At 38.4% G+C, this 15138-nt stretch overlaps 1 protein-coding gene across 1 annotated transcript in view; it reads right to left on the bottom strand.

Annotated features, from left to right (window-relative positions):
• Window positions 1–15138, bottom strand: part of tacr1a (tachykinin receptor 1a) — a 40180-nt gene that overhangs the window by 14652 nt on the left and 10390 nt on the right. Inside the window, exon 2 of the mRNA XM_085910708.1 lies at window positions 8949–9143. Coding sequence (XP_085766834.1) covers window positions 8949–9143 — 195 coding nt within the window. The remainder of the gene's footprint in view (window positions 1–8948; window positions 9144–15138) is intronic.

Below are 15138 nucleotides of genomic sequence, written 5' to 3'. Positions count from 1 at the left end.
AGGTCAAACTGCGGAAAAAAAAATCACAAAATCTGTAAGTATCAGAACTGTCATCTATTTTGACGCCTGACCTTGTCAAAGTCCCAAAGTCCCAATGATCATCGTCACACACACATCTGGGTGTGGTGAAATTTGTCCTCTGCATTTAATCCATCCCCCGTGTGCCGCACTCGGGAATCATTTTGGTGATCTAACCTCCAAATTCCAACCTTTAATGCTGAGTGCCAAGCAGGGAGGTAACGGGTCCCATTTTTATAGTCTTTGGTATGACCCGGCCGGGGTTTGAACCCACAACCTTCCAGTCTCAGGCCACTGAGCTGTACAGAGAGAATAACTGAGTCGTCTCCTTCAGGGGGACCAGCATAGCCCCTACTTTGACTGATGGATGAGTCGTCACGGCAGAAAAAATGTACTATACTGCCTGACTGCCACACAAACTGAATCAATAAAACCTTGCTCACTGGATACCACAGAGCCACTGAAAAATTACACTAAGTTGGAGCTGTTGTTTTGGCTCTTATCCCAACGTGAACACATCACTTCAAGTGTTTGCCAACAAATGCACTATAGTTTGGAACATGGACAAATAGGCTCACAGATTAAATTTCCCTTCAATTTATGTATCAATGTTAAATGATGCACATTTGAAATACGTTTATGGCAATTTTAAACATGTGATTGTATCATTCTGCATACTTAATGAGTGCGTGATCTGGAAGTAGAGGCATCTGCTAAAAAAAAAAAAAAAAGGGCAAACGCTATCTGGTGCCAAATTTTATGGGGATAAATCACAGAGAACGAGATGCTCAGGCTAATATTTCATCAATCTGTCTATTTACTGTATGTATGTGCGACTATTGTACACACTTTAGCGTCTTTCTTCAGCGTGACACTGATTCATTTTGTTAGGAGTTCTTGTATTTCTATTGACAAGGTAGAAATTGAAAGCGAGTATAATGGCTATCAGTCAGCAGCAAGAGGACAAAACGGGTCAACCACTTTGGAGCGAGTAAAGGCAGCATTTCAACAAGGGACCATTTGGTGATGTGTGCTAAAGTGCACAAGCATGCTCAGTAGTCCCTTCAGACTTGTGCATGAGCTCATGCTACGGGGTCATTCACCACCTGAATTTCGAAGAAAATAGGAATACTCAAATAACACTGTCACAATAAAGCTAATTTGCTCTCCCAATTACAGTATTTCAGTTGATATTTACATTCCACTGTCAAAATATGTGAGGTGTACAAAAATAGTGTCCGTCATGTTTTGATTGTTTCAGTGCTTGAAGTGCCAATTAGGACCAAAAAAATCCAAGAGTTGATTGACTGTTACATAAAATATTTTAAATTTTTTGAGCTAGCATGTGACATTGGTCAGTAAATTACGCTGTATAAAATGAGCAGAAAATGCTCCACCCAAATTTGTATTTAGAATCTCTTCGTTGAACTTGGCTCCCCAACCATGTTAGACATGTTGCCAAGGCAACTGAAAAAACATGCAACTGAAAAAGACCTCAAACCTCGAAAAAAAAATGGTGAAACCTGAAAATAAATAGTTTATTAAAATAATCTATCAAAGCGAAGCAAAACTATTTTCAATTTGAAAATAAATTCATAAAAGTATTTTTCTTTTGAATAATTTTTCTTTTCAAGCTCAACACATTTATTTTGAGTGTCAAGTTTTATTTTTTCAATTAAGAATTTTGTTTTTTCACGTACAAAATATTTGACCTCAATCTACCGCCATATAATATAATATCATAAATATTTTCAGTGTTTGGAGAAATATATGAAAGCGGTAAGGCTGAAAAACTGACGTTGAATTGAAGCAGCATCATGGCATAGAGCAGGGATTGTCAACCAGTGGTCCACGGTCCTCTAGTCATCCAAGGCAGTATTGCAGGTGATCCACGAAATTGGAAAATAATAACGTTTTTTAAAATAAAATGGATTCATGATTTCGACTTGATTCACCCATGACGGCTCCTTGGTGTGCTCGACTGCTGTTGGCAAAGAGCGAGCACATGCCGTCACATTGCATTGACGTATCACCTAATATACTACAAATATTTCATATTGAATGGCTCAACTTAGTTGATGATGTTATGTGTGGATAAAGTCTCCCGGGGTGATTATTATGTAAATCAGCCCCGCTGTTGTGCAATTGTCGAAGATCTCACTAACAAGTGCATTTTCATAAACAGTCGGATAATAAAAGAATTATACGGTTTCACACTTGAGCAGGCACTCCAGACAAACCAAATATTTGTACACAGGCAATTAAAACGTCATTTTCCCAAAAACAATTCTTTGATGAAGGCTAATTGGCAATGCAATCAGCACAAAGTACTGACAGTAAAGACCCCCTAAGGTGAGGCAGAGAGAGCATGTGAGACTTGGGCTTGTGTTATCAGCTACACTGTTTCACCAGAAGATTTTATTCTCATTTATCGTCCTTGTGCAACCAAAAAAAAAAAAAAAAAGTGCAACAATCACAATCAATTGAAGTTCTGTCACGCAGTTTATTACAAATTATACTTCCATGGAGAAATCTAATATTTCGTAAAAAAGCTGGCTGGCTGCAGAAGCAAAGAAAGTTGTTATGAGCAGAGCTGTGATCAGAGCAACACTGCTTTGCCCATCATTGCATGGATGTGTGTTCTCTAATGTGTGTATTCGTGTGAAAGTATTCATGCTGATACAACATCCTGCGTATATTAATGGTGACAGTGGTGAGACTAGAGAAATACAAATGAAAGAAATGCAAAGGTTACAGGGGCGGCACATCCCGTGAACAAATCACTTTCAAGCTTGCTGCAAATGATTCTGTTTATCTATAACAAACTACAGAAGTTGGTCAATCACAAAAGGTGTGTAAGCATGATTAACACCAATATTTGCACATTAATACATCACCGAGCTTCCCTTTGAACATTGCTCATGGTGACAAGGTAAGATGCAATGCTGTGCCTCTGTGAGCAATGACAGTTTTATTTGTTTTATCTTGTCTGCAAAAGACAGATATGGCGCGGCTTGGATATTTCTCCCAATTTGACATGAGACCAGATGGTTCTATTTGTAGCAGCCTGTGGACATATGATATCTGGAGTAAAGGTGAGCCCTGATTAGCTCCAGTCATGTCAGAAATTCACTCAATCAATCTGTAAACTTGTTGAATCACAACAGTTACATTTGACATAATGGTTACCTTTTTGATGTTTAATGGTAAGTGAACGGAAATGGGCACAAAAGTGCTCATATATGGGCCAAGGAAAAGTACATTTTCAAAGGTGATTTGATATACATGTTTTATGATAAATGTAGATTGTAACGTCAAATTTCTTTTTTTTTAAACAACTATTATGAATTTCTTTGAATTAAAGATTTAAGACAGTTATGAACATGATCATTTCCAATATTGATTTTCAAAACATGAAGCGATACTACATAAAACAAGGGCAGAAATTAGCAAGAATGTTCTGACAGTGCGTGGTATACTTTTGATGCGGAGCATCAAAGTTGGGGGGGAAGGTTGGAACAATTTATCAGGACCCGAAGAACAGGGGGCACTCTGGGTTTTTGTAAAGACTTAAATTAGAGACATTTTTCTAAATAAGACATTTAAAAAAAAAAGAATATCGTAAGTAAAATAAAATAAAATATTGTTTTCTGGGAAAGTTCTTATTAAAATACATTTCAACTCAATAATGATTTTATTTGTTTGCAGGAAAAACGAAGACCTTGAAGTTACATGTAACCACAACCAAAATGAGATCTAAAATATAATGGAATAGAACATTGAATGCTGCGATCGGTTGGCAACCGGTTCAGGGTGTTGTCCCCCGCCTATTCCCCGATGACCGCTGGGATAGGCTCCAGCACGTCCGCGACCCCCGTGGGGACAAAGCGGTACAGAAAATGGATGGATATATGGCTAGAACATTGAATGAATAGAAATGAACCCTTTTCACATATTCTGAGAAAAACTGTTGTGACAAATACTTGACCCCCTCCCAGCCCTCAAGGTCTGATAGCAATACACTGCTCCAGCCCTCAGAGGTAAAAGCAAAACAAACTGTTATTAACGACAATTTGCAACTGTTAACCTACCCGTTTTTAAAACATGCATACTAGTAGCTATTGATAATAGTGATGCTGAAAATTAAAAATTACTTATTTCACTCCTAGATCGTTAAAAGTCCCTGGACAATTATTCTTACAACTTCTTAGAATAATGGTAGTAGTATTCTTGCGGGACAATGTTGGATAGACATTCATACTCCCTCGCCAAATCGATTCTTTTATTACTTTGTGACCATATGTCTGAACATATTATATGCAAATATTACTGTATTTTATCAGTGGCTAATATCTGGGGATTTGAATAAGGCACCTGGAACAGCTACGGGGTCCTCTGAACCCAGAAATTAGTCGACAGTGAGCAGTGAGTTTTGTCGTGTCTGGCTGTAACTGTCGTTGTTGTACTGTATGTTTCAGTAAATATACAATTGTTTTCAATAAATTCAAAAATAAACATGCTTGGAGTGATTTGCATCCATGCGTATGACATAACCTGTAGGAAAAACATTAGTTGTGTTTATTCCTGTATACTTTGGCTGTCACTAATAGGCATGCTTTTTGATATGTGAGCTCAAACAACCTCAGGCTTGACTAGACCATGATCCATGTGCTTTAAGGTACGTCAGTGGGCCCTTTGGGAAACCGGACAGCCCAGGAACTTTGAGTTTCTGGTAGCAGGTGTTCTCGGTAGTAGGAGCATGTGCGGCCAACTAGTTTGTGTTCACACAGAGCACAGGTGTCAAACTCAAGGCCCAGGGGCCAGATACGGCCGCCACATCATTTTATGTGGCCCGCGAAGACAAATTGTGCATCAAATTCGTGTCATTACTAGAATTGCAAATTGTCTTCACTTTTAATAGTATCTTTTTTTTTAATATTTGACCAGTTTTTACTCGTCTGATTTGAAAATGAGTTATTTGTCAGTTTGTTTTGTAGGTTTTACTGTATATAATATGAGGTGCTCATACATTTGGGTTGACAGTCATAATGGTCCTCCGAAAGAAGCTATGACTTCAATGCGGCTCGTGAAAAAAACGGGTTTGACACCCCTGACACAGAGCGACAGCGGTTTATTCAATTTGGACAAAACTGAAAAAACTGTGAACTTGAAAACTGACTGCACACTAGATTCTTAACTCCAATCTTCAATAACAACAAAAAAAGATCAACTGTATTAACTTCTCTTTCGTTCTTCTCTTTTCATGTTGTTGGTTTTTTTCGCTCTTTGTGACCTTTAGTATGAGTTACGTTATGAGTTAAGACCAGAGCGGGAGAAGGATGCTGACAGAGAGGAGAAGCCAGTGAAGACGAGGTAACGCGCATCCGCACTGCAGCTTCGATGACATTGAGGAGCTAAGCGCCGTGCATGGCTAACTAGAAATCAAACTTTAGCACCGACATTATAAAATCTGAACGATTCTGGGATGATAGACCCTGTTCCTCTCAATTCCCAGTTCTTGTTGCCCAATCCTACAGCACAGGAATTTTTAGGTGTATAATAGCGGTGGCAACGTGACACCCCAAGTTCAATGAACCAATCAATCAGCGTTTGTCAACACAACACGCCCCCACGAGCATTCTGGGTACATAGACAAAGACATGGCTAGGTAGGCACTTGGAAAGATGCTGATGGAACCTTCCAGACCCGGAACCTTTTTTGTGTGTGAACAAGGGAAGTACACAAACTACCAGGGTGGAAGAGGAAAGTTCCTGAATTGGTTGCTGCGATGTGAAAGTCTCTATACAGTATATATGGGGGCAAAATTTCAGTGCAATAATAGTGAGTGCACTTATTGCAGAGGAAACCTTGTAAATTTTCAAAATGAATATTCTACATTTTTATTTTATTGTTACTTCATTTTATTTTTATGACAGTGTACATTTACTTAATGAAGACTATGCAATGAAACATAAGAAATATCTTTAGCTTTTTATCTTTATCCATGCAAACAAAATTCCAGTGCACCACACATATAGGAATCAATCCACCAATAATTGTGAGTGCATTTATTGCAGCAGAAGCCTCATAAATTTTCAAAACAGACATATATTTTGATTTTATATCTTATTTTATTCTTTCATTTAAATTTTTACTATACAGGATACATTTACTAAATTATAACTAGGGATTAAAACATGCAATACCTAGTCCTATACATGCAAACAAAACACCAGATGTGGGCATTCTATTGGCTGGTAGATGGAAAATGATGAGAAACTTTGAAAAACTGACAGACACACCGCTGACTGAAGCGGATTTTCATCAGGTATGCCTCAATAACCAGGTAAATATCAACGGACCTTCTCAGAAGATCATTTCCCTGGTTCAGCAAATCAGGATGATCTACTCACCATTTACAGTGGGGCAAAAAAGTATTTAGTCAGCCACCAATTGTTCTTCTTTGTTGTTTGTTCAAAAGTTCTCCCGCTTGAAAAATGAGAGATGCCTGTAATTTTCATCATAGGTACACTTCAACTATGAGACAAAATAAAACAAAAATAAAAAATCCAGAAAATCACATTGTCAGATTTTTAAAGAATTTATTTGCACATTAGGGTGGAAAAGAAGTATTTGGTCAATAATGGCATCGATCTAGAGCTCCACGCAAGATCTCACCCCGTAGGGTCAAAATGATCACATGAACGGTGAACAAAAATCCCAGTAAAACACGGAGGGACCTAGTGGATGACCTGCAGAGAGCTGGGACCAAAATAACAAAGACTACTATCAGTAACACGCTACGTCGCTCGGGACTCAAATCCTGGAGTGCCAGACGTGTGCCCCTGCTTAAGCCAGTACATGTTCAGGCCTGTCTGAAGTTTGCGAGAGAGCATTTGGATGATCCAGAAGAGGATTGGGAGAATGTCAAATGGAATGTCAAACTGAAAGTTCCATTCCAATGTGATTTTCTGGATTTTTCTGTTATTTGTCTCTCATAGTTGAAGTGTACCTATGATAAAAATTACAGCCATTTCTCATCTTGTAAGTGGGAGAATTTGCACAATTGGTGGCTGACTAAATACTGTTTTGCCCCACTGTACATACTACAATTGCTGGCCCAAAATTTATTAAAATCATATCTATAAAGCACAGATACTCTTGTTTCTTCACAACTTATCACTGCTTTTTAACTAGTCCTGTTCCTGCTTGTATTTTGAATAAATGTTTTCCATTTTATTTCATGAAACCATGAAAGTGATTGGTGTCACAAATAATGACTTCTGCTGATTATGGTGTCAAAATAAATAAAGCCCACCCAAAGAGTGAATAATAAGGGGTCACAGCCAATAATGTTGTGATGGCTTTCCCAAGTCAGTAAGAAATATTATTTCTCGTGATTATCATAGTATGCAATTCAGTTTATGACATGTACTCCTGTCAGAATGTATTAAATCATTTTGAGTTGCGCCTGAAATTGCAACACATGACAAGATTCAGTAACTGCAATATCACAAAACCATAAGATGTAACTCGTTATATTACCTTGTTACTGCCTAAATCTAATATCGTGTTACTTTTGAGTCGTGTTACCCCAAACAACGAGGATAACGTCGATTGACAGAACAATTAAATTCTTAATTGAGAGAACAAATAAGTTCATCCGTCACCTTCAGGTTGTTGCAGTAATGGGACTAAATATACTTTTCAAGGATCTCATTACAGGATATTGAACATCATCAGCCTTTTATTACCAGAGAACAGTCAAATTGATTGAATGTTGCTTGTATTGTAGTATGTCTCTTGGCACATAAGACTTCAATATTGTTTTCTGGTGTTTTCTGGGTTTGGCTGTTGACTTCTTAACATACAACAACAAACAAACAACCCTCGGAAACAGACAACACAAGGCCTCCCTGTTGTGCTTTATTGGCTTTGCATTAGGCATTTCACACGTGTCATATTCTGTTTGGCAGACCATAACTGCCTGTTTGCTGTCAGACCTTGAGGCACCTTTAACAGCTAGCTAAAAGGGAGATTTGAAAGAAGGCTCACATGATGAGCTAACATAGGTGTGAAAAGCAGAACTGTGTTGCCCGAGGAGAATGAATTTATAAAAAAGCAAGACTGACAAACAAAACCAAAATAGAATAGCCATTATATCCACTTAATTCTCTGTTTTCTATGACAACAGTTTTGTTTAAAATGCCATAAATAAACATCACGGTGGCCTAGTGGTCAGCATGAACTCGCTTTGGGGTTCCAATGCCAGCTCTGTTCACACTGTGCTTGTGTCATTACCTTTCACATCCAAAACCATGCACATTAGGTTCAGTGATTCTCAATTATTTTCTGTTATGGCCCTGCAGGAAGAAGAATACATTTTGCGCCCCCTCCCCCAACTCTCTTCAGTGACTATGAATAGTATCATTTGTATATAAAATTGTAATACGTACGCTTCAGCATGACATTGTATCCTAATTAACATGTTCCATGGGGGTCACGATTGATTTCTACAGTGATTCAGATTGTATGATGCATCCTGTTATCATATTTGTGAATGAAACAAAAATGACATCCACCACACGTGTCTGCAGAGCTCAGAATATTTCTGCCTGCTTCTTACATTCCAAAAAGTAGAGTTAGAGAAGTTAGCACCATGTGCTGAATAAGAAAGCATCACTCGATGAATTACCAAATGAAAAATTAATGTTGACAAAGGCTTCACTCATATCTAATCATTGATCTTGTCTGGCCACCAGTGTTTTTCATTCTCAATATAAATTCAATCTGCTTTTCGTTTAATAACGAGAAAGTACAATAAGCTTCACTGCTGTACAGGCCAATTTACTCAAATACAAACCATTTACTCCCACAGCTGATAACTCAAATGCATGGTGACTGTTTAAAAAGCTGTTTCATAGACTCACATTTTTTTGAAGTCACATATCGTGTATTCAGGCCAGTCAATGTAGCACACCACACGGTCGGGATACTGCTCTATGTTGGAGTAGTAGTACTGCGGAAAGGCCAAGAGCAGAGCCAGGACCCAGATCACTCCTACTACGACCTTGGTCTCTGTGGATGACATGCGCTGCTGCAATGGGTGGATGATAGCCATGTACCTGCAATAGAAACATACAAGAAGGCATTAAGGGTTTACAGTTCATTTTAACAAACATTAATTTTCTTGAGTTTCATCTCATATAAATATGGTTCCTTGACAGTTGGATTGTGTTCATTATGTCTTCAGTGATAATAGCCTTTTGTTTTCTTTTGTTCAGACAAAAAAATATAGGTCTTACCTTAAAACCTTTCCGACAGTTTCGGCAGCAACTTCCGCCTTCGTCACTTTCGTACTTTCTCTGACGAAGGCCGACGTTCCTGCTAAAACTGTCGGGAAGGTTTTAAGTGAAGACCTGTATTTTTATGTCTGAACAAAAGAAAACAAAAGGCTATGGTTCCTTGACCATAAAGTCACATATTGTGTATTTGGGTCAAAGAGTCAAGGAACCACATTTGTTTATTTTATTGGGTATTTCACACTAACAATAGAAATCAGTAATTTCCGGTGATATTTTCTATTGTATAGTTATTTTATGTTTTTGTTAAACACTTTTTTTACAGCAAAAGATGTTGTGAAAGCGCTATCTAAATATACCAGATGTATTATATTGTGTTGTATGATTCCCAGAAAACACAAGTGAAAATTATATGTAACTTGAGCTGTGAGCAGCTATAAAAGTCCCTGTGATACGAGCATATTGGGGTACTGGGACATTGGAATTAGATTTTTTTTTTTAAATGCCAAAATAAATCTCTGACTGATAATTTCTTGCTAGGCTCGATGTGTGTCCAAAGCCAAATTACAAAGGTGTTTGTTTCACTTGCATATGTTTAAATGAAAAGAAAATAGCAAAATAGGACAGTATCATTTTGATGTGGCAAAGATGTAGCAGCTCCAAGTTTCTAAACAAGTAGTACTGTTATTGCTGCTCTTTCATCACAAACTAATTGATAATTAGGAGTAAATAATTGCGCATAGGGCTTATTGGGATGTACCGTATTGTACCGAATATAAGACGATGTTTTTAGCATTGAAAGAAAACTGAAAAAGTGGGGGTCATCTTACATTCAGGGTCTAGACATTATACCCATTCACAACGCTAGATGGCGCCAGATATCTTTAAAGCAAATGCTGAACTTAATTCCCCAGGCCAAAGCAAACCCCCGTCACGAAGAATAAAAATAAAAATAGCGGTAGCACGAAGAAGAAAAATAAAAAATAGTGGTAAGAAAGAAAAGAAAATAAGAGAAGATAACAGAAAATGGAGAAACAGTAGGGTAATTTACATTTCAAAAACCAGAAGCCATTCATTTACAAATGTGATTGCACTTTGGTTTACATATTTAAATGTTCAGATATTACAGTTTTTGCATGATTTGAATGAGGCAAAATAACATGCTTTTTCTGTTGAATATATTATTATAATCATTTGTTTCAGATGGACTGTAATTATTTTCTGTATAAAAATCTAATTTGGTGTTCAAAAAGTATTTTTTCAAACTTGAGTCTTGAAAAGAGGGGGTCATCTTATAATCGGAGTCGTCTTATATTCGGGCCAATACGGTAATAGTGGCAGTCTTAACGAGTCCGCTTGTTCATCCTATTGGCCATTAAAGATGCCATGCATCAATATTAGAGTGGTCGTCTCCCAACCAAGAGGTTCAGTGTTTGATACCCGCCCATTGTGACCAAGTATCCTTGAGCAAGATGGTGAACCCCCAGTTGCTCCTGATGCTCAGTCATCAGTAGGTGAATTTACTGTGAAGTGCTTTGATGGCCTTAACAGGTAGCAAAGCACTATCCAAGTGAAAGACCAGTTACTATTGAAGAATAGGACGGACAACATTTGGACAATGTTCCTATTTTTAAGGTCCTGCTTTTGTGCAAGCAATTTTATTAGTCTCTCAGAAAGGATTTACGAATGCATCATTTCATAAAACAATCCATCTGGTGTATCTCGTTGGTGTTTAAAAATCACGCAAAAGATTTATTCACTTACTCATCATAAATATAGGCTCTAAGTAAACCTATCAAATTGCACAATGTTGCAAAAGAAAATACCAACGAAATTGAATGTGGCCTTTTGTTTCTTTCCAACACACTTAAAAATGGCAAAGTTAACTGAATTTCTGCATCTCCAGGCTACTGGCTTCATATTGTATTGGATATCGGATAACTGCCTAGAAATTGGCATTATTGCATTACCAGAAAGTTGAACCTCAAATCAAGTCAAGTCAAAACACAAAAAGAGTCAATATTGTATTTTTATCCAAAGAAGAGAGAAAACAGGGAGAACGTGAGCAGGTAAAATAACACAAATGAAAAAAGCAAAAAGCATAGACGAAAACAAAAAACGGGCACAAATGCAAGTGGATGGTCGAACAAAAAAACAAAAACGATATAATAACAGATTTACAAAATGGTGAATAAAAGAACTCAACCCGATGGAAAAAACTAGAATGGTAAGCAAGAAAGTCCGAATTACATGAGAAAGGGAGTAGCAATTTTATCAACACACGTAACAGGAGAACTCGAATTACTTGCATGAATGGTAATAGATAAACTTAACCGATAACCAGTGTTGGGAAAGTTCATTTTCTACCTGAAGTAGTTTAATGGTTCAGCTCATAAACTTTCAAATGAACTTGTTCAATTCATAGTTCATAAAAGATTTTTTTTTTTTAACTAAGTTCATCACTCCAAAAATTTATTGTTGTTTTCTTCCCTCCCAATTAAAAATGTTGTTGCTTTTACCCTCTGGCATATTTCTCATTGTTTTCACCCATCCCATCCACACAGGGGCTGCTATCACCTTACGATCTCAAATACAAGCGAAAAATGCTTGAATTGTCTTTTTCTTTAATGAAACATGACTGTGGTCCAAAAAACAAACAATCTGCTTTAGGTGCCAAATGAAGGTAGGAAACTAAGAATGACAAATGAAGTTTTTACTGAATGTATTATTTCTTAACTTGTTTGCCCAAAGAAGCAGAAAATGTTCATAATTCAAGACATAAAAGTGCAAAGCCCAAATAAATTACTAGAACAAAAAACAATCTCATTAAGACTAATTTGTGATGCCTTATTGTTGCTGTTTGACAAGAAAGGGCTGATCGACTGAACCGTCTGTCATCACGCTTTCTTCACTTTTAGAAGCACACATCACATTTTGATGGCGCAACCGCCGTGGGACTATTTGAGGCCGAGGTTGCCAAATTTTTTTTCCACACCTAATTAAGCCTTGTTTCCAGTGCGTTTAGCGGGGTTTTATTCAGTCTAAGAAGAGAAAACCTGGCATCCTTGAACAAAAATGAACTGCCCGTGAAAAACATTCATTGGCCCCAGAATGAGGCCGTTCATAAAAACGAAGCAAAAATGCGCTACGTTCAGTTCACAAAAACATGAACAAATATATGAACTTTTGTTGAACTCATTCAGGTACAACACTGCAGATAACACATTCGATCAGGGCAACAAGCAAAAAGCAAAAGCCTGGCCACCAGCTTTCATCTCTTCAGCACTAAAATAGCCAGCTGAGAGAGATGTGTGCTGGAGGTTCCGGCTCAAGGACTGGAAAAATACAGAACAGCCATTAACAAAAAACAGGATCATGACACAAAACATGGCAAATGTGTCAATTAGTGGCATACCTCAGTGTTCAATTATCATTTATGCCAGGTATTGTCAACCGGTGGGTGATCTGCGACCCTCTAGTGGTCCGTGGCGATATTCCAGATGGTCCGCAAAATTGGAAATGGAAATTAATTCTAATGTTTTTAAAAATGAAACTGAATTATTATTTTGACCTTGATTCATTTTCCAGCTAATTTTGTGATCAATCAACTGACTGTGTCTTGCTGGGGGTGGTTTGAACAGGTTTCCCCCTCCCCATGCAAAGTTACAGGTGGGTGCCAATTCTAACAGAAGTCCTATTAGAAAAAGTCACCCCATGAAAATAGGTACCATCTCTCCCATTTTAAAACGGTGAACTCTAGACATCAACTGACTCTTTCTGAGTCTTCTTGGGGATGTTTTCACCAAGTGTAGCAAATTTGAATAGTATCCCCCCCCTTTAAGCTACAGGGGGTACTAATTCTAACAGCAGCCCTAAGTGCATCCGTGAGAATAAGAATAACCCTCCCATTTTCGGATTCCTAGCCATCACTTTTCTAGCCAACGGTGATAAAAGATTCTGATGAGAATAGAACTCCAAGAGGGGCAGTACTGTGTCTATTTGAATGACGGAAGATTCGAAAGCAGACAGTTTATCTCATCAAGTGACAAATTGTCATAATAATGCTTCCTCGTCGGATGACAGCCATGGAAAAAAAAACCAAAAAAAAAAACCTTGTATATTATTACTACTGCACCTCATTAGTGAAATAAATTAGTTTCAAACACTTTAGCTGCCATAATCAATTGCCCTTTACTGTAAGGAAAATAAATGAGGCTGTCTGGAGCATTTGATTCATAGCTTTTCGCGAGCCAGGTTTTTATTTAATAAAAGATTTCACCGTTCCTGCTGTTATTATCGCTCTCATGTTGAACCACACTACCAAGACACGTCAAGAAATATGACAAATGCATGTAGCTGGCATAAACTGAATATTATAATGAACCGTATACAAATGCATCAACAAATACTATGGTGCAATGTGTTTTTTGAAGCATTCTGGTTAACTGAAAAAGTCTAATTGACGGGTTAATCCCACTAATAACCCACATTAATCTGCTAATGGAATTCTCACACTAATTATTTCAAAGAGAACAAGCCTTTTAAATTGGTCAATGGCGTGCTTAAAAAAAGAGAGAGTGAGAGATTTGCTTTGTCCTGGCTTCAAACAGCTCAGGAAGCCATGTGGCTGGCTTTTCTTTGAGGAGCCATTGGGGTTGTGGATGTCAAAATCACACCTGGCAGACGTTCCACCTCTGCTTGCAGCAACAATTCACAACATCTGTGCTGCTATCATCAAAGTCAGGGATGTGAATAGTCTGGCCTCAGCTGCATTTCGACACTTTTAAAAGCAATTTTAAGATGAGTAAGCATTAAAGTTGTGGTTGTCTGCGTTGTACTTTTTACTTGCAACACTCGATTGCGATGCTCTAACAACACAGGGGAGATCATTCTAAGAAGAGTAGAGGCCGTGTGAAAAGATAAATGACCTGACTTCCAATCATGAATTGACTAAAGGAAATGAAGCGGGGGGGGGGGGGGATCAAGAGAGGCTGTTGTAGAAATTGTCAACAAGTTTTAAGAAACTCTAAAAAGACACGTAGAAGTAAATGTGGGGAGTGCGAAAGCTTAAGCAGACACTTCTAGCCTGCTAGCAGGCCTCCGTTTTTGCTGTGCAGAAAAACCCCCATCATATATTTTTTTCTAGTTATATATCAGGAGAGAAATGACTGACACCACACAGCTTTTTTTGTCATTTTTTTCAACATGACAATGACATAGTTTGTAGCTGGAAGGAGCTGCTAAATGACAAGCGGGTAGATACATATCTTCTTTGTTGCGTAATATTCTTTGTCCCTTTGTTCACGTGTCTTCACTCTTTTGTTGTCAGTCTGGGAGAGATTAAAGAGATTTTTCCTTCTTCTGCATTGGTGACTCCTGACGTAGGTCAACATACCGCGTTGTGTGGCCAACAACTACCTGCCATTTGCCAAGGACCAGCTGCGCACTGAATGGTGTCCCGCCACGGTCGTCTGCCAGGACTGCGTGCTTGCTAGTACCGGTTAAGGCAACTCAGATGGCCACTGACCAGCTGGCTAGTTTGGAGGATGACAGTGATTCAGGATTGCAACACGGTTGGGACCGGCCCAACTCAGCCGTCACGCCCATCCAGTTGACACAGCACCCGCGACCTACTGCCAACGCCTCAGTGTGTACCCCATAAGTCAGGCTTTCAAAGTCTTCAGGACAGCTGCACGCCAACCCAGCCGTCCTACTTATCCAGTCGGCGCCAACCGAGACCTAACCCCCATGCCTCAACGGGTACCTCCTGAGTCTGGCTAACCGAAGGTTTCAGGATAGCTGCACGTCGCAGTCACGA

The sequence above is a fragment of the Syngnathus leptorhynchus genome, chromosome 4 (genome assembly GCF_054491065.1).
Source record: "Syngnathus leptorhynchus isolate UIUO chromosome 4, UIUO_Slep, whole genome shotgun sequence".
Classification (NCBI taxonomy): Eukaryota; Metazoa; Chordata; class Actinopteri; order Syngnathiformes; family Syngnathidae; genus Syngnathus; species Syngnathus leptorhynchus.
This window is presented reverse-complemented; position numbering and strand designations above follow the sequence as displayed.